The sequence below is a fragment of the Crinia signifera genome, chromosome 19, assembly GCF_055691185.1.
Source record: "Crinia signifera chromosome 19, ASM5569118v1, whole genome shotgun sequence".
Taxonomy (NCBI): Eukaryota; Metazoa; Chordata; class Amphibia; order Anura; family Myobatrachidae; genus Crinia; species Crinia signifera.
In genome coordinates, this window is record NC_139226.1 from 89561830 (window position 1) to 89583567 (window position 21738).

The window sequence follows — 21738 nt, forward strand, 5'->3', positions numbered from 1 at the left end:
AGCATGACATTTTACCATCTGAGCTATAGCTCCGGTGAACAAATCCAAGCAATTAGATCTAATTGTCTCTCCATCATGTTTTATATGTTTAAGCGATGCCATTCCTATTTTATTCAATTTAGTTTTCATATAATTTTTTCAGTGAACATTTGTATATGTATTTAAAGTATAATATTTTATTTATCTGTTTAGTTAAATAAAAATGCTCCTTATATAAGGATGTTTAACAATTGCTCCACCGCATTACTTATAACTTCTCACGACTCTGAATGAGTTAAAACACACCTGGACTGTTCTAACAGGTCTCCTGATTAGTCCTGTCTGATTGGACACCATGTCTGTTAAATACTGGAGAGCCTTTGCACTCAAATTATTCCATTCTGATGAAACCGCTACAGATATACAGCGGAGAAACGCGTCAAGGAAAACTACAAGGCACAGACCACCCTGCCAGTTCTCTGCCCGGACTGCCTGTTATTACTTGTGAGCAGCCGCTCTAAACTCTACTACCGTGATCCAGTGTAGTTGGACCTCTCACCTGCCAATTTGGAAGCCACAACAACGGAGCACCTGAGTCCACATCTCAGGTTAGTGCGGGCTCACTCCCTGCTCAATTTCCATCGGCGGCCCGCCATTCACGGCTGACCGCCCAGTTGTAGTTTGAGCCGCACGGAAGAAATAACATCCTCCTGGCGACCGCAGGCTATTGGGAAAATCCATCAAAACTACAGAGGTATTATAACAAATCTTTTGAGGGTCCCTCACTATTCAACATCGACATTGGAAAATCCTTTTGTCACTGGACATTAAGCGGCACACTATTTCTGTTATCTTATAACAAAAGAACTGATATAGTATAAAGAACCCATTCAATTTGATGCCACTTTATAGAGACTTTTCTCTTTAGCAATTCAGGTGCGGGCACTCATTTGGAGCTGAGTCTGGCTTTTTTACAAAATTCTTGAATATCCCCTTATTTACAAGGAGCTTATCATGTTATATTATTGTTATTGTTGGTACTGTTTTTATATGTATTGAATTTCTATATTTTAGTAAAGAGATTTTTTGGTACTCTTTACCTAGAACGGCGCCCGCGATTGGAATCGCGGGCGTCGGGGGTAAAAAATCGCGGCCATCGCGGGCACATTAAAAACGGGTGCGACGCGATGCCCGCGATTTTCCCATAGGGATCAATGTTAAAACGGTGATTGACCGCGATTTTACTGTTAAATGCCTCAATGCCCGCGATTTGGCCATAGGAAACAATGTTAAATGGGCCACAGAGCCCTAATAGTGCCCTTGAACTCTGAAATGGCCCCCACAATTGTTAACGCCACCCCACGATCAACGTCAACCCGAAGCGTGGCGAGCGCAGCGAGCCCGCGAGGGGCGGCGGTACGCGTCCTCCGACCTTTTCATGCCCCACTATCCACGGCGGCGTGGAGTTGAGAATAGAATAGTGTGGCGAGCGCAGCGAGCCACCGAGCCCGAAGCGTGGCGAGCGCAGCGGGTACCTTCACAGGTAAACGCGTCCCTTCGCGGGCTTCACAGGTGTCCGCGTCGCCACGGACACCTGTGAAGCCCGCGAGGGGACGTGTATAACTGTGAAGGTATCCGCGTCCCCTCGCGGGGCTCGCTACGCTTCGGGCTCGGTGGCTCGCTGCGCTCGCCACACTATTCTATTCTCAACTCCACGCCGACGTGGATAGTGGGGCATGAAAAGGTCGGAGGACGCGTACCGCCGCCCCTCGCGGGCTCGCTACGCTCGCCACGCTTCGGGTTGACGTTGATCGTGGGGTGGCGTTAACAATTGTGGGGGCCATTTCAGACTTCACGGTGACTATTTGGGCTCTGTGGCCCATTTAACATTGTTTCCTATGTAAAAATAGCGGGCATTGAGGCATTGAACACTAAAATCGGGTCCAATCTCATTTTTAACATTGGTCCCTATGGGAAATCGCGGCCATCGCATCGCACCCGATTTTTAGTGCATTCGATGGTCGCCGTTCTAGGTAAAGAGTACCTATTTTTTATCAATCAAAAAATTCTTCAGGTGTGTGGCGCTCTCTCTTTTTCACTTATATATATACATGAATATAGATTTGTCTTATTCAAATAATTATTGTGAACGTTCCCTTCCCTCTTGCTATCACAGACAATTTCCAGAATTGCACCTGGGAGCAGCCGCATTATTCAATTATTCAATCTTTTAGCAAAATACCTTGAGTATTTTCATGTGTGGAGCATAGATCGAAAGGTGGAGCAATTTTCTAATTATTTCTAATTATTGCGCCTGATTGTTTCTGTCGTTTTGTATTTTAATTACCGGCTGTATATTATATACAGCCGCTTAGTGAATTAGGAATCACCATGCTTTTGAATGGTGATTCCTATCCGTATTCTTTCGATGGTGTATACATTCGTATTTGTAAATACAAAGGGGCCATGAATACAAATAGGAATTTACGTATTTTTGAGATAGTAAATCCCAAAAATACGAATACTTATAAAATAGGAGTATTTTTTAATACGAATACGCCTATTTTTAATGTATTTTTGTTAGTAAATTTCCCCCATTGTCTCTTATATTGTCATGTGAGTGCGCACCTTACGTTGTTGGAATAAACAGACAAGAGCTGGATCAATATAAAACAGATTTAATATATTTATTTAAGAGTTCATTTTGTTTCATTAAATATGCATTCACTTGTACAAATATTTATTGAAAATGACCTGTAGATGCTCTTCCTGACTTCTACGTATGAGGTGGACTAACAAAATCTGAAACTCAGAGCTCTCTGTTTAGTGAACCACAAAAATGTTTAAAGCACCAACGTTGGGTCCCTTGGTTCCGATTCAGCATCTGAGACTCAGCAGGAAAATGCCTATAAAACTATGTAACACATTGCTGCCGAAACACCTCTGAATTCTTAGGACGGAGCGCCTGGTCATTAAGTAGATTATTTCTGCAGTGCTCTATAACAAGGAAGAAACTTGCGTTTAAGTGACCGGTTAATGTGCAAAATGAAGAACTTATATAACCCACACCTTACGCACTTGTGATTTCAATTTTAGAATGATTTTTGTTTATTGATTTGTACATGTCCGTTTGTTTGCTAAAGACATTCACATATCTCTGGTAATTCAGTACCTTTTAGTCATGTCTTCAGAAGGCAGAGTTTTTATTTTATTTTCCTACACTGCCTTTCTATACCACACATAGGCCTGATTCAGACCAGATCGCTGCACTGCGAAAATCACGCCAACCGGCGAATAGCGGCAAATCATTCTCAACTCACTCAGCATCGATTGCTTTCTCTGGTCTGTGCTTGCTTGTGTAACTCACCCTTCCGCAAGTCTGCAATAGAAACAGGCTGATCAGGGCTGGAGCTGATGTCACACACCTTCCCTGAAAACACCACGACACTCCCAGAAAACGATCAGTTACCACCCCCAAATGCCGGCTTCCTGTCAACCAACTTGTGAGCTGAAAAGACGCTGGATTTTTTCCAGTCAATGGCCTTGCACATGCGCACTATGATCCGTACACAGGCGAAGTTGATCGATAATCGTCTGCCTTGCAATATCGCAGCCCTGCGATCAGGTCTGACGAACTCCCATAGCTGTGATCTGGATCTAATGTTATTCCATGAGAAGCTCTGTCTTATGATATACAACATGCCTAAAAAGCACAGAAGTAGTGTTCATTTTAGCAGCCTGCTCCTTGTAAAACCCTTGTAGTTCCTCCTTTCTGCCTGAGGTCTGCTGTGGTACCTCAAGAACAGTCTGGTTTATATCTCAATGTTGTAGAAACACCACAGCAAAGAGTGACACCCCAGGCAGGATGAAAGAACTGCAAGGATTTTTCGAGAGCAATGTGCCAGAATAAAGAATAAAGAAGGAAATCACAAAAATAAAAAAGTAGAAGCTGATGACGTGAAGTCACTGTACAAGATGACTGACATGGAGCTTATTTATGAAGCACACCAGAGTCTCGCCTACGCTCTGCTTTTTGAAGCCCAACCCAATTATGCAGAGAGGGGGGTATACTCTGAAGAGATGCACTATAGAATGTGTAAAAAAGTCCACCCCCTTTGCCACTTAACATCCACCATCAATGTGTTATCTACTCCTCATTACATAAGCCTTTCTGTTATTCTCCTAAAATACTGCTTGGTTTTGTCTCAGGTATGGCTTAAGCAAATCATCAGAGTGAGGTGACTTGGTGATGGTATTGTATTTATTGCATGTGGCACTTCTGTTTGTGAAGCTTTTATTACACTTGGTGAAACACGTCAAACTTTTCCGCCAAAGACGCAACAAGGACAATTGTCGATCTCCATCAGCGCAAAGTTGGTGCAAAGATCAATGCTTTTAGCAGGTGGAAATGGATGTTTGTCCATCCGCACTCCACCTTAAAACTAGACGCAGACCAACTACTCTTGGCAGGTAACACCTGCTCTCCCTCCAACTAGTGCAAACCTCCCCTCTCCACAAAATCCATCTTGCTCTGTAAATATACACGCCTCAGCAAAACAGAATCTAGGCACCTTTGCACAAAGTGTGGCTCTCAATGAGTACAGATCCGGTTTACAATCCTCGGCCACGTTGTGCTTCGTAAATGACCTCCATGGCATTTAACTAGCCACCTATTACTAGCATAAGACTTCATATACTTGGAGCGGAGCATGTTTTCCAGGTATATACTGACTGTCAGAACCTTTCATCACTGATGACCCAATGACCCAAAGTGAAAACGTCAGGTGACCACTTAATGTCAGTGGAACACAATAACAACCAACAAACTTGTTTCTTTTGCTTGGGGATATGGAGGTCCTTGTAAGGGGAAGGGTGAATATTTCTAAGTAGCAGAAGACAACCCGAGATCAGCGCAAATAATTTCCTTAACCTGGAAGGAAAATGTACTGGTAGCGGGTGAGCCCCTAGATCTCAGAGGTGAGGGAGACTGCCGGCACATCGTACATGTGTTCTGTTCATGCATTTCTCGTGTCAACAGGCAAATAATATTTCCTTAGGTCACTGACAGGCACACAAAACACAGTACTACATATACACATACACTCACATGTGCATTGTGTTCTATGCAGTGCACCCTGCAACTCAGTCATCAGAAAGTCAAAAGCAGTAAGTGGTTTAATAAAATAATCTGACCAATCAGCTGTCTTGTTTTTCACCTATTGCTGCTGGGAACCCCACCTTTCCCTTCAGAAGCTTAGCATCTGCTTGTCAACAGCAGGTCCCCATGGCTTGTGATTGCCGGGTGACCAGAGTTTACAGTGTCCATGGCATATGAGTTATGGTGGTTTGTAGACCGTACAGTACAGATAAATATATCATGGTCCCAGAGCACACAGCCTAGTGTGACCTAGTACTGTCTTGCTCTATACCCCTCAAGCGATGGTACGACAGCTCTAAGTACAACCGTGGTTTATGGCTAAGAGCCTTCGATGTTTTGCATCATTGTGGAGATAGAAATGGTTGTTACTCATATTTGGTATTATATAAAACATCTCAGACATTTTATTTTCTCGTTTCTTAAAAAACACAATGATCTGGTTGCAGAAGAGCTGGCTTTGTGCAGCTTGGGGTCTAATACTAATATAACAGTCCAAGATTATCATACTGTATCTCTGGTCTTCAACCGTAACATGAGCCAGGGCGGCCACTAGCCAAACTGACCAAAAAGGCTAATATAGGCTACAGAGCTTGGAAATGGTCAATAAAACTCTAGCAGTTTTCGAAATCCAACGGCGCATTATTCTCAGATGGTCCAATTGACCAAAGTTCTTGAGACTTGAAGCAGATTGAAAATCGAGGGCATGTCATGTTATTGAACTGCCAAAGACACATGCAGAATACATTCCGTGCTTATTTTTTAGTCAAGAGCTCAACAAATATGTTGGAAAACCCACCCAACCCAAGATTTGGCACCACAACTGGATTATTCGGTTGTGGGTATGGCTGTTATTAGGCAAACGCTGTTGAATAGTGTGTTTCCTGTTACATGAGACTTCCCTGTGGTCTTACACCAGAACTAATCACTGAAAACCCTCTCTAGATAGCACCCATGTGTTGAAGTACAACTTGATGCATATAAACAGGACACACGTCAATATTAGATCCCCATCATCGATCCCTGACTTCAGCAGCTGCGCCATCCCCACCTCATCTGTCTTAGCAAGCTAAGGCTTTAACAGGTCTATATTAAGATGGCATATGTGCTTCTGGTGGCAATAAGGCACTGAAGGGGTGAGGTAACCCTCTGTAGGGTCTCAGCACACAGAGAATTCATTATCCTATGGATGCCAAATACATCCAGTACATCTGCAAAATGATCCTGGATTGGTTGTTAGAAATCCAGAGAACCCCAGTGTGCTTCTACCAAACATCTCCTACCTGTCTTCAGTGGCCCTAATATAAAATGTCCTTCCTTTCATGCGGCATTCAGTTCTACCACCAAGCACGTAACCCTCGGAGTGTTAAAGACTGTGCAGTATGTCTGAGACTTTACGTGTTTGGAAGGCAAGGGAACATCAGTAAGGATACTAGCCAGGAGTAGACCATCAGACATGTTGTTTGGTATTGATGGTCTTGCGGTGACCAAGCCTTACACAATCAAACAGTTAGGTCTCACAATCATTATACTAGTATATTAGCACCTTCAATCTATGTGTTGCTAGGAAAGTTGACGAAACGTGCGATGACTTGCCAACTCATCTGAAAGAACCGCGAACGATGGGACCTACTCCCTTGTCGTCTGTGTCTATTGCTGACCGCTAAAAAAATGCCTTTGTCAAACAGATACACAGCACTAATATAACACTTAGAACCCCATAGTTCACTGCACCATTAATACCTACCTGGCCAGGCAACTGCAACAAGGAATCTAATTAAACTAGGACCAGTAATTTATAGCGCCAATTGCCCTTTCTCAACTAGAAATCTACTCAGCATTCCCAGAGGGAAAACCAATATAGGGCGACTATTGTCACACCGGCTAGTACATATAATCCCTAACAAACCTTGTGGTTACCAGCAACTTCATACAAAAATAAAACATTATATATCTATCTATAGATATAGACTCCACCCTCTCTCTTTCAGTATATATTATATATATATATATATATTATTTGTATATGTAGAGATGTATATCTGTACGTAAACAGTTATGATGAGAATAACTCTTGCCATGGAAACTAAAGTAACGAATAGGTATATACAACAAGGAAATCATTTAATGGACTTATGTATGCTAAATGATCACTATAGACACGTGTAACCGCAATCTGCGTATCCTTACGTTATGCACCGAATGTGGAGTATTAGATTCAAAAACTATTGAGATTCTTTCATTGGAAAATTATACAGTGGAACCAAAACCGAAGAGCCATCGATTGAGATGAAAGTGATTAGAGGTTATACAATATTACGTGACACTGGTTGTACCATATTGGGGGATCTGAATATCCTTACAAAGAGCTAAGGATTAAAAAGGGTTTATGATTTTACCTAAAGGATAAAAAAGAATATAGATGGCGCGCCTCTCAGTCAGTGCTGGGAATCGCCAGATTCCCTGCGCTGGCGAAGAGGTGCTTAAACTGATGGGGAAGCGCTAGCGCCTCACACACACGCACAGCCCCAATACTCGCCAGCAGAACCCTGCCCATCTCCGCTTCAAGGAGATGGGCAAGGAGGGCCTGGACCTGCCTGGTTGTCTGGACTGCTTATACAAAATGGTCTGTACCCAAACCCAAACGGTCGGCACGTGCACAGATCTCTGGAAATCGCCAAATAGCGCTAATTAGAAATCTGCAAACATCTCTGAATCAGTCCCTTAATACATTGCCGACATCTGATGGCAGCAGTGCTGGCATACCGGCAGGGTACACACCCAGATGAATCATGCCGCTAGTACAGAACAGAGGCTGCTGGGAGATCATTTGTATTTCTTGCATGGAAAACAGTTCAAATATACGGTATCATTATTAAAAGTGTGTGTGTATATATATATATATACACGTGTTGGTGGTTGGATGTCATGAGGCCACCAGGTTCTTTTGCACGTTACTATTTAGCACCATTCTGAAGGAAATGTATTAAATAAATAAATAGGAAATGAAGGTCCCCATATTAGAGATGGAATTCCAGTGCAAGTTCACAGAACAAATGTATGAAAAACAAAATATAATAATCTAAACTGTCTGTCAATGTTGCAGCTGCTTGCTGCTATTTGTAAATCATTCATGTGCTTAGAAGTGTATTACACATCTTATTAGGTAAGTTACGTCACATCTAAAGTCTCTTACAAATCCTCTGGCATTAAACACGTTCCTATCATGCTTCTGTTACATTGCAGTCGGCAAATATCTATGTGCTGTACACTATACACTGCTATAAAGTTGTTACTAGACAAACACTATAAGGCAGTGGTCAGGAAACAGGGGTGAACATGAAATTCAAGACACAGCCGGGCACGCACAGGGCCGTAACTAGGGGGTGGGTGGGTGGACGGTCATATAGCACGTATTTTACCCATTTTTAAAACCAAATTGTATGGGTGCAAACTCCACCCAGATTGATGTGCTCTCCCTTTAATTATGTTCCGGCTGGGGGGATCTGTGTTGCCACCTCTGTAGTTATGCGGCTGCAGAGGAGTCTGAGGAGCGGCGCAACGGTGCCACGTCTCTTTCCTGGCGCCGGGGTGGACTGATGCGTGCGAAGGGGGTCGGAGGGTGCGAACTGTGGACACTGCCTGACCCGCCTCATGGTGAGTAGTGCGCACTGCAGTGATACTCGGCCACTGCCCCCGGTGATGGGATACATTTGACTAGGTGGGAGAGACGCACTAGTAGAGAGGTTTGTGGCTTCTACTCGGTCTGATACTAACAGCAGAGCCTGGCGTGTAATATTACCCTAAACTCAAGCTGCATTAATGTGCAATGCTGGGGGGAGGAGGAGGTGTGCAATATAACTGTTACACTAAGATAGTTTTTTTAATATAATTATCTGAATAGTAGCAAAAATAAGTATTTGCATATTCATATTATATATAATGAGGAATGTATATGTTTTCCCATTCCCCAATAAAATTTTGAATTCAAATAATAATAGATGAGTAATAATAGAGGGTAACGTCAGCGTATCAAAATATATTTTGGGGTAAAAGGTAAAAAAAAGTTTCCTGACCCCTGCTATAAGGTCCTCATTATCAGCACACTAGATAAACCTGAGACAGGACCCGTGGCAGTATCCTGTGGGTTTCTGTCTGCGGTCTCATCCCTCGCATCACTGTCACACAATCATGCTAGTGTTTCAGGAGCTGTGACCAGTGGGGGATCCAGAGAGGGGCTGCTGTAGTTTCAAATAGGGGAGCCACACCCACTGCCATTTCTAACTGACTCACTGGCCGTTGCTCTTTCACCCGTTTGAATTTCGAACTGTGCTGCAGCCCCCACCTCTGGATCCGCCACTGGATGTGACTGTCCTAGATTTGTGATCCCAGCTATTAAAATACAAAGTCTCGCACCAACTGGGTCAACACAAATGTGTCACATTCATTTTGGGACTAATATTTTATAGCACCAGAAATTCCCCTGAAAGCTACTGAACCCAATGTCCGCCAAACAGTCTGAATTAGTATGTGTCCTACTGCAAGAACGGTGGAATGTCGCATTTGTTATTAACATCATTTTATTAACAATTACTTATATAGTGCCTACATATTACGCAGCGCAGTGTGACGCGTGACTCAGGTAGCACCATCATTGCAGGATTAAGGTAATTCTAATGATATTACCAAAATGACGCCTTCATGGGTGGTTCTGGCTGACATTATTGCTGGTACTGGTTATTAATACAATACAGTATATTACAGAACATTGTACAAAGCGTGGCCACTCAGTGATTTATCAGTGCACTCACTGACCACTAGATAGGTCATAAAAGACAGCACCGTCTGTGGGGTAACAGGCCCTAAGGTTATCCCAGACCTTATCCTGGGATATAATCTGCTACAAGATGCAACAGCAGAAGTCCTGCTATTGTATAAAGCACCATAAAGACAGCTAAGTGTCCAAGGAAACAAGTAGGAACAGAGGACTCCGATATAAATCATCATCCCTCCCCAATGTCTCCCAGTTACCTTTCTGCTGTACTGATTATAAGTTTGAATATGCTGTGAAACTGATGACAACCTAAGCTTGCACTCCTGTTTTATAATGTAGGCCAGACATGTCCAAACTGTGGCTCTCCAGCTGTTTTGTAACTACACATCCCAGCATTCCTTACCATAGTTTTAGCATTCCCTAATAGCAAAATCGTGGTGAAGTATGATGGGACTTGTAGTTTCACAACAGCTGGAGGGCCATAGTTTGGACATGCGTTATGTAAGCTATGCCTCTGTGCTGTGCGTGGTTCCGCTTAGAGACCAAACAAATGGCATGCCAATCCTGTGACATTAGGTATAGCGGTGGTCCCCAGTAAGTGGCACAGAAGGCAACTGTGCCTGGTGTACAGTATATCATTTAACCAATGCTGGAGTTGGCGAGCCAGGTCTACTGTCTAGGCTAACTCTAATGTACTTGCGAACCCTTCTGAAAATGGGGGATAATTCGGTATGGATCGCTAATTTACAAAATTGCAGTTGACTGCGAGTAGATAGGCGCCGCCCAGACATATTTGCAAATGGAACGCTAAACGGTATTGACTCACAAACCCAATTTCCGAACCATCAAAGGCCTTTTGTCTCTGACAATGTAAATAGTTCTGACTCTTCCACTAATCTGCGACTGAAACAGGCTGAGCAAGGCCGGCACTGACATCAGATCAGAGCACCACTGTGAAAATGCCTGGCCACACCTGCGGTTTTTTTCAGACACTGCTGGAAAACGTTTCCACGACCAGACGCGGGCTTCCTGTCAAAGGGGGTTATTCTAGTTCACTCGGAAAGGCACAAACACTCTCTAATGGACAAAACCATGTGCACTGCAGGTGGGGCTGATGTAACATTAGATTTGGGTGGGGTTTGTACCTCAAACTGATATCTATATTGCAGTGTACAAATAAAGCAGCCAGTTGTTACCCTGCACAGAAACATTAAAACACCCAAATCTAATGACTGATACACAGCAGAACGATCCTGATTGTTAGTAGATCGTTAGCAGATTGTGTGATGGTCGCACGATCTGTTGGAGCACACGATCTGCATCCAATCCGATCCCAATCCAATCTGAGCCTGTATCTAGTTGAATGGTTCTATTGCAGATCCTACCTGCAGCAGGTAGGATCTGTTAAATGACCAAACGATAGCGGGGACGCGCATCGGATTGGAATCTGATCGGTTTTGCATCTAAACATGCAAAAACATGCCCAATCTACATACAATTGGATTCCAGATTGATGGGATTGAGTCCAAATCGTTCTGGTGTGAACCATACATAACTCTCTCTGCACATGTTACATTAGCCCCACCTGCAGTGCACATGGTTTTGTCCATTAGAGAGTGATTGTGTGTTTTCCGAGTGAATTAGAATAACCCCCTTATACTGGCCACATTGTGTATACGATCCATTTATTCAAGCTAATCACCTTAGCACATGCGCGATGATTCCATAATTTGTGAATTTGCTGATTCATGCTGAATTAGGTCCTTGATGCAGAGATATTTGGGTTTGCGGAGCATATCTTGCATGTTTGTGCACTGCGCATGCTCTGCACCAAGGTGTAGGGTAATGCAGCCATAACTCCCTTGATGTGGATGCACCCAGCTTGTCTTCTGCACAGGCCCCCTCCCTCATGCACAGGGCCTGATTCAGAGATAACCGATATGCCGATATTTACGCCAAAGTTTAGCGATTATCACCTGACTGCACGCGCGTCACGGTCCCTCCGTAATATCGCTTGCAGTGTCGGTCTCTTCTCAAGGTGATGGGCAGTTGGGGACCATTTGGAGAGGAAAAAGGAAGTGGCGACAAAAGCGCAGGCGCATTGGGACGTTCTCGGGGAGTGTTACAGCATACGTATGCGATCTATGCAGAAAACATGGTGGCAGCGTGTCTGATCCCGTGGCAAGATGACTGATTACCGAAGCGCCTGTAAACAATGCTTTGTTTCTATGCAGATGATTAGCATATCTGCAAAGCGGGCAAAGGTTGGCGTCTCACAACACAATCCAAAGCTTGACACATGAACAGGTTGAGGTGAGTTTTTCACAATTTAAAAAAACCCCTTTGTCATACGTTACCATCTATGATTGGGAACTGTGCCGAGGACCTTATCGCTATTTGGGGGTCAGCGCACTGAACTGTCAATGCTGACAACAAAAATGTGAAAAACTCTTTTTCCCAGTGTCGGCCTTGTGCACATGGACCTAGAATCTATCGACCATCCGACCTATACCTGACTCACTGCATAAAACCAGGCGCTCTGTGCAAAAATAATTTACCCTGAAATGAATAAATTATATATATACGACCTAATAACACAATACAAGCATATTACATACAGCCTGTACACGTAGGGATTACTAAGATGGGAGTTCTATTGAAGATGCGATGTTGCTAGGGGCAACCAAGCAGATTCGATCTATTATCTTCTAGAAGGTGCTAAAAAAAATATAGATTCTTATTTACTATGGGAAACATCCCATCTCCAATAGAACACCCATCTTAGTAAGTAAAGCCCTAACTGTACATGGTTCCGTATTAACGGATCGAGTTTAGGTCAACAATACCACAGTCGACCACAACTGGGTGACGGCATATAGTTAGACATCTAAACTTGGTCGACGGCGTTTATTTAGAGAGTGAAGCTAGACCGACGAAAGTAAAGCATCAATGGGACAATGGTTGACAGTAGCAGGTCGACACAAGGTTTTTTCTGTCTTTTTTATTGCTGAATGTCAGAGGCGTGTCGGTGGACACTGTATATGTGCTCAGTGTCCCCGCGCATGGCTTGCTGTGCTCGGCACACTGTCCAATTGGATAGTAGAGTAGGAACGAAGTGGACCGGCACCAAAAAAAGACAAAAAAATCGTGTCGACCTTGCTACTGTACACCATGGTCCCGTCGATGCTTTACTTCCATCGATCTAGCGTCACTGTCCATGGAAACATGGTAGACCAAGTTTAGACGTCTAAGCAGATGCCGTCGACCAAGGTATTGTCAACCTAAACCCAGTCGATTGGCCGTCCGGATACCCTGTACATTGCTAGCATCCTTCTTACGTACAGAACCGGTGATTATTGCCTATACCGCTCCACGACGCAGTTCTGAACAAATGTCAATGGAATCCAAATCTGTTTGATGCCAGATATAATCAAACAAAATCTATTGCTCTATTCTATCTATCCACAAAGGACATACAGACAGTACTGTATACTGTAGATATCAGCGTGACGTCATTAGGCTATAAGTAAGAAAACAGAACGACCCCGCGTCTGGGACAATTAGGCCTGTATAAATCAGCCATGATGTCCTGCAAACTTCGAAATGTGCTCCAATTGCTGGCATGATAAATGATGCAACTAGGCCTCAATGCATTATCCTCTGAGGGGCCGGGGGAGGGGCCAGCGGGAGCAATACTCATGGGGAACCAATAACAGGCTGCGTTCCGATGAGTATTACCGCCTATTTCTGTATTTAAAGCTGGGGCACGTCCGATTCCACTTATTCCATCAGTCTGTGACAGGTGGGAGGGTGGAATGTATGTACAATAAAATACACTGTACAGTGCGTGGTGTAAACAGGAGACGGGACGGGCTCCCGTGTTTATGACTCTGGTGTACGATTGGCACTAGGACAGGGTATAATGAGGACATCATCGGGATCACTGAGGCTCATCGGTTACAATGGTGTCAGGGGAGGTTACACAATGACACAATGGATGATCGTCTCCCCTCCTGAAATGTAGAATGAGGCAAACACTATTATACAACCATTTGCTGAAGTGTCTGAATACATGGAAATTATTGCTTAACCTCCGGCACTGACTAGTCTCTCATTCGTTCTACACCCCTCTACATTAGTCTGCTCCCCCTACTTACTGTACTTCCCTCTACATTACCCACCCTACTTCTACACTACATCCCTCTATATTATCTCCTGGAGGCTAAATAGAAGTGGAGATGTTTCCCATACCAACCAATCAGATTCTACTTATTTATCTAGCACCTACTAGCTAAAATTTGATTGGCTGCTATGGGCAACTCCATTTCTATAAACACACACTTTAGTAAATATAGACAATGCCCTCTACATAACTCTCCCTCCCCTCACCATTACTCCCCACTCCCTCCTCTGTACAATTCTGTCATCTACATGACTATGAGTCTTCTATACATGACTATGTACATGGGTTCGGTGTATGCCAACATTCTATGGTTTAATATCAGCCTATCCCTAACCCTAATGTTTGTGTGGACATTTTAACATGTTGACATTTCATATATAGTTATTGTTCAGGTGTTGACATTTACCTATATTGACATCATAACTGTTAACCCTCCATATTATTATATAACCCGATATATATTACTATCAACCACTCTATACAGTACATTATTACTGTCCTCCCCTTCCGTGTTACTCTCCCGATTCTACATCACTCTCCTCTGCTTCCACATTACCCTCCCACAAATACATCACTCTCCTCCCCTTCCACATTACCATCCCACAATGACATCACTCTCCTACCTTCCACAAGGAGGCAATTACATCACGTGCCTCCCCTTCCACATTAGCCTCCACAATTATGTCACTCTCCTCCCTTTCCACTTTACCCTCCCACAATGACATCACTCTCCTCCTATTCCACATTACTCTCCCACAATGACAACACTCTCCTCTCATTCCAAATTACCCTCCCACAATGACATCACTCTCCTCCCCTTCCATATTACCCTCATACAATTACATTACTCTCCTCCCCTTCCACATTATACTCACACAATTACACCACTCTCATCCACTTACATATTACCCTCTTACAATAACATCTCTCTCCTCCCTTTACACATTATGCTCACACAATTACATAACTCTCCTCCCCTTCCACATTACCCTCCCACAATTACATCACTCTCATCCGCTTCCATATTACCCTCTTATAATTACATCACTCTCCTCCCTTTACACATTATGCTTACACAATTACATCACTCTCCTCCCCTTCCACATTACCCTCCCACAATTACATCACTCTCATCCGCTTCCATATTACCCTCTTATAATTACATCACTCTCCTCCCTTTACACATTATGCTCACACAACTACATCATTCCTCCACTTCATTTCACCCTCCCACAATTACATCACTCTCCTCCACTTCCATATTACCCTCACACCATTACATCACTCTCCTCCCCTTCCACATTTCCCTCCCAAAATTACATCACTCTCCTCCCCTTCCACATTACCCTCCCACAATTACATCACTATCCTCTCTGCACAATTCTCCTCAGTCTTCCTGTCAATAGTTTGGGCCAGATGTACTAAGCTTGAAAAGTGATACAATTGAGAGTGATAAACAGCCAGCAAATCAGCTCCTGCCTGCCATGTCACAGGCTGTGTTTGAAAAAATGACAGGAAGGAGCTGATTGGCTGGCTGTTTATCACTCTACATTTTATCACTTTTCAAGCTTAGTAAATCTCGCCCTTTATGTCACTCCCAATCACTCTATATTACTGTCCACCCGCTAGAATCACCACAGTAAGGTTCTCTTTTGGAGAATCGCATGAGTGATGGAACTTCCCAATGTGAACACGCACTGTAAGAATGTAATCTTAGGCCATACGTTGTGTGTATGGACGGAGTTCAGTCACACCCCAGTCCACACGGGTCGTTATATGGTTATTTCAGCAACTTGTTTTTGTCCGTTGATGTCCATAAATAACAAAAATTCCATAAAGAAAAATAGACACCGTTAATTTACATCAGCGTAACTTGAACTAGAACTAGCCCGTTCTACTATATCCCATCTTCCACCCCACAACTCACAGGCAGTGATCCCCTTTCTGTCCTTATTGACAGCTCCTCATTATGACATGACATTTTTCGAGAAGATACAATGGGTTCTACCTGGACTTACATGGAATAAGTTGCACAGGAATAGGTAGCACAAACTACAGGGAAGTCTATGGAGCTTTCAGTGGTGGAAATTCCCCTGAATGAACCATCTAATCTAGGCATGTCCAAACTATGGCCCCCCAGGTGTTGTGAAACTACAAGTCCCATCATGCCTTGCCACAGTTTTGCTATTAGAGAATGCTAAAACTGTGGCAAGGCATGCTGGGATGTGTAGGGCCACAGTTTGGACGTGCCTGTTCTAATCATTCCGTTCCTACACAAAGAACTGTATCCTGTACATATAAATATTATCCATATGTCCCTATGTCTGTAGCATAAATACATTACATGTGAGGAGATATATATATATATATATATATATATATGCGCCATTATCACATCATACGCATGTATCCTCACATCTATAAGTCTTAACACTGTACATTGCTCCACGCGGCAATGGGTTCACCCTCCTTCACACACACAAACACACACACACAGGGTCGGTGAGGTAGGCAATGAACTCGCTGCTCAGGCTTCTGTGTGCAGCTCTTTTCAGAGGGAGGGCAGGGAGTGTCAGCACCAAGAGACAGAAAGGGCCGGGATACCAAGGCCTCTCTCCGAGGATGGTCACAGAAGGGTGGCATGACCGCAGGAGTCATCGGGCTCTGTGCTGGTCAAAATGGCAGCCCGGTCATCAGACAGTGAACGGTGACAGATCTCGTCCCTCAGGGCGGAGAGGCGAGAGAGGGGGTCTTGCCGCGTTGGGCGTTTCTTCCTGCGGATGCAGCGCGTGTCGGTGTACGTGGCTATGGGTGGCTGGTGGACCTGTGAGGTGGACCCATCTAATAGAGAGAAGACAATGTGCATTAGCCTCACACAATACAACATTATTAAATAGGTTACACATACAGGACCAGATGCACTAAGCTTCAAAAGTGATAAAATGGAGAGTGTTAAATAACCAGCCAATCAGCTCCTACCTGACATTTTTCAAACACTGTAACATGGCAGGTAGGAGCTGATTGGCTGTTCGTTTAGCACTCTCCATTTGATCACTTTTGAAGCTTAGTGCATCTGGCCCACAATGATTACTGGTGGGAGACAAGGATATATAGGGCCTGCTTTCTCAGTCGCACGCAGCCGCGGCCAAGTCTGTGCCATTTGCTGGCTGACATGTCGCAACTCTATGCTAATGCCGCTACATATGCTTCCCAGGTGTACAGCTATGCATTTACATGCAAGGACTGAGTAACATCAGGCCCTGCTATCATGATTGGGATGGAATGTACTAGAAAGAAAGAAATGCGGTAAAAATCCCTTAATTCCTGGGCTCGGTGTGGGGGTAACACCAACTTTCACCTATGCGCTTCTTTCTGCATACAGTGCTCATAGGGATCCAATTGGACTCCCGGGTCATAAACCAGGAATGGGGAACCTTCAGCCCTCCAGCTGTTGTTGAACTACACATCCCAGCATGCCCTGCAACATTTTTAGCATGGCCAAATAACAAAACTGTATAAGGGCATGCTGGGATGTGTAGTTCAACAACAGCTGGAGGGCCGTAGGTTCCCCATCCGTCATAAACCCAGGAATCCAGTCACCAGCACTTGTCTTATCCACAGAGCTGCCCTCTGCATTACTAATGGCATATGTTAGTACGATTAGTATCAGTGTGTTGTATGTTGGGATGTAGCAGAGAAAGTTAGTACATCCCGTCCCTGGTGTAGTCGCACCATCAAAATTTTCAGGCAAACTGTCCGTCACTGTGTCCGACTCAGAATCCAGCCCATAATGTGATGGGAAAGTACGACAAAACTGGCATTAATTCTGCTTATAATAATTCATTAGTAATCACATGTATGTATATCTGTAACAACAGCTGGAGCAGGTGGAGTTTATTGATGGTCCATTTATCATGCTATAAACCAGCCCAGTAATACTAGTATAACAGCACAATACAAGGTAACAGCATGAAATTTCCCAAAAGTCACTTCTGTATAGGGGTAATTCAGACCTGGTTGCTGGTGAGCGAATTAAAAGCGTCCAACAATCAATGAATGAATGAGCTCACTGTGAAAATGGATGTGTAAGCCTAGTTCAGAGTTCACAGGTGAGCAAAAAGGTCCCAAATCCTTAGATACAGGCTCAACATCGCACAATGCTTCCAATGGGCTCCAGTCTTCCTCGGCGGCTGCGATGAAAACAGGCATATCCAGCCTGGAGCTGATGTCACACACCCTCACCTAAAATGTTTGGGCACTTTGTGCTTTCCTAGGTCGACCAACTTTTACCCATGTCGACACCTGAAATAGGTCGACATAGGTCTGAAGGTCAACACAAGCATTAGATCAACCATGGGAAGGTTGACAGTCAAAAGGTCGACATGTTTTTCAACATGTCTTTTTGACACAAATGTTGACACAGTCAACATGGACACCGTCTAAGTGTACTGTGTTTCCTCGCATGGCAAGCTACGCTCGCCATGCTTCGGGGCACATTGCCTCGATATGCTCGGCACACTATTTTATTCTCCCACCGCGCCATAGTGGATGGTATGGCATAAAATACTGCCTGTCGCAGGGCCGTATGTTCGTATGGGCTTAATGGGCACTTGCCCAGGGGCCCCAGGTGTATAAGGGCCCTATGCTGATAGCTGAAGATCCCCTTTTTCCAGGGATACCAGAATTTAGAAAAATTAGCAGAAGTTACTGCTCCAGATCCTACATGTTGAGTGGAAGATAGAGCACCCCTGCCACCCGTGGGACATCAAAGCTGCTGCTGATAGCACCCCCCAGCCCTCGGAGGAGAGAATAGGTAAGGGCCCCAGTGCATTGCTTTTCCCAGGGGCCCACACTGCTGTTAAGACGGCCCTGGTCTGTCAGCACTTGTCAGCTTAAAAAAAGATATAAAAACTCACGTCAACCATCCCATTATCAACCCAATGCTTGTGTAGACCTTCAGACCATGTGAACCTTACCCATGTCAACCTATTTCAGGTGTCGACCTTCAGTGGTCAACCAAATGCATGTTGACCCAGCAGTTTTTCTGGCGCGCCTGCACCACCCTCAGGTGCCGACCTTGGGACCGGCTAGCAAAGGAAAAAAGAAGCAGGATTCCTTCACTAGCGGGCGTCGCACATGCGTACCGCAGACAAAATGCATGCGCAGTATATCGATAATCGTCCGCTGTGTAAATTCGCCCAGCAGTGATCAGTTCTGAATCGGGCCTATAATCCCGTGTAGTAAAATACAGTATTACACACATTATACACAGCTAGGCAATTACACATTTAGACAACAAAACCCCCACCCCCAACATCTACTTGACACCTTAACCGTGAATATCACCGCCCCTAGTCTAGCAGAGTAAAATGGAAGACATTGCAAGGTGTATTATGCTGAATAAAGCGAGGGGCACTATACCTGCTGCAGATACATTATTCAAAATGTAAATTATTTTCTTTAAAGGTGTGCAGTACCATCTTATATCCTCAGGTGGCACTGTTGGTTTACCAATTTATGTAGAATTTTTGGACGTCACCCAAACCTACAAATAAATAGCAATACAATCATAGCACTGGTTGCGATATGTCTACACCTATTAGGTATACGCTGTAAACCCAAGAAACCTTCTGGAACGGGAGACAGGACTACAGAGGTGCCATTATGGGACTTTCTTTTAACAAACTAGGTCTAAAAATCTAGACTCTGGTCTGAAACATGGGCACGGGAACTACGGAGCAAGGTGGGCTGGCGATTACATTTCTCTATCACAATGCCTACTTTGGGATGACTAGGGGAAGATGTCTCAAGTGATGGAGAGTAAGGGGCTTATTTATCAACAAGCGGTATCACACAAAAAGAGTTTTAAAATGCCTTGCTTATGCATCAGCTTCCAACTGTCAGTTTTCCAAACCCATGGCAGCTGTGAGCTGATTGGCTGGATCACCATTTATCGACGCAAGGAGTTTTCAAACTGGCTGCGTATGCTAAAACCCATTGCTAAATTAGCCCATAAAATCGGAGCTTCTAAAAGACTATTAATCAAAGATTCGATAAATCTCCCCGTAGGGCCTGCTTCATTCATAGAAGTGCAACCATCACATCATTACATGGGGTATATGAGTGACTGAATGCATTTTAGTGGTTTAGAATTAGGGGGGCTGGGGGTGTTGGGGGTAGGTTTCTTACCGTAGTGCTTTCTGGATTTGGATCGGCCCTTGTTGGATTTTTTTGGCTTATGATCGCGGTCGTCCCTCACAACTTCCGACCTCTCAGGTACAGCAGCTAGCCCAAGCCTGCAGAGGAGAGGAAATTGAGATGAGGGCTAGGTAGGAAATGGGTTACAAGCTCTCGGCTCCCTCTGGGCTGTCCGACAGGGGCCTCTTGGATGCATGCTGGAAGTTGTAGTGTGTAAACAGCTAGAGAGCGCCTCAAGAATATATAAAACAACAGCGGGTTAGCATGACTGGTAACCTGTACACAAAGGGAAGGCATAACCGAGAGCACCACTGTCAGGGGATGGCGAGCTGAGCCGGTCTCATGCATAATGGTTCATCTGGCAAAATGCCACCTCACTCAGTGCCCGCAACAGGCCCTTTAAATGTCATACATAAAGGCTTTAAATTGTCATTGATAGTCATCAACCAATGTTTTTTTCACCCCAACCATCGGCTGCAGTTTCACACCATCTATAGTGGGCATTGGTCCACCTGATGATGGTGTTCATTTTACTTTGACACTGTCAGCCAATAGTATCCCTGGGCTGTGATGCCTGCTTGAGTCCACCAAATCTCTTTCTTGATGTGTGCCCTGACTTGACAGTCTTACCTGTCAGTCAGCACTGCAGCTCCACCCACTCTCTTTAATCGGCAGGCAGAACAGCTACTCGCACCTTGCCCCGCCTCCATCAGTGTGGTCTCAGTCTTTAATCAGAGAAATGATTGGGATACGGGAACCTGCAGTGCTCATGTGCCTACTGCAGAAACCCTCAATGGTATAACTTTGCATAGTTTTATACCATTGATTGTTCATTTTGTGTTTCCCTCCGATGAGAAACACACTGATAGCCATCATTAATACTGGGAGAATTTGCTTCAAAAATGTGTTCCTTCTGAACACTTTATGGGCGGGATGTATTAAAATACATCGCCGCCCTTCGCCCCCCCCCCCCTCCTTATCACCCTTGCATTTATCTCTTGTTAAGGCTTAATACATCTGCCCCACTGCGCGATGACGCTTGCAGTGAGGATTTATGGCAGTCAGGGACCATAATGGGGAGTGGAAAGAATATAGCCGGCGTGTTGCCTACAACTATAATCCCATAGGCAGAAAATAGCACCAGGGTCTCACTTCCTATGGCCATTCTGCCACAGGGTTACTCCTACCAATGGGATCCTACCAATGGGATAACAGCTGCCAATGCATTATCTTACATCTTGGGATTAGGCCCAATGAGCAGAGAGAGTGAGAGGTAGGAGGGGCCTGTTCTAAAAACAAAGCTGCCCAGTATTTGTGGGCTACATGCAAAAGCAGCCAGTATTTACCCTGCATGCAGACAAATGTATTTGCCTAACATTGTAACATGGTTGATCCAGAAGCAAAGTATCTACATTTCTATACTGCGACTAAGCCCCATACTGTAACTAG

General features: G+C 44.3%; 1 protein-coding gene across 4 annotated transcripts in view; it reads right to left on the bottom strand.

Annotated features, from left to right (window-relative positions):
- Positions 1-2641: 2641 nt before the first annotated feature.
- The window catches only part of IGSF9B (immunoglobulin superfamily member 9B), a 94955-nt gene continuing 75858 nt past the window's right edge, over positions 2642-21738 (bottom strand). For 2 of the 4 annotated variants that reach the window (XM_083162899.1, XM_083162898.1), the window contains exons 19-20: positions 20281-20387; positions 2642-16932 (exon numbers count right to left, since the gene is read on the bottom strand). In XM_083162899.1, coding sequence (XP_083019025.1) covers positions 16718-16932; positions 20281-20387 — 322 coding nt within the window. In that variant the 3' untranslated portion in view covers positions 2642-16717. Of the gene's footprint in view, positions 16933-19512; positions 19637-20280; positions 20388-21738 lie in introns of all 4 variants that reach the window. The other 2 variants (XR_014463990.1, XR_014463991.1) reach the window with 2 other exon arrangements.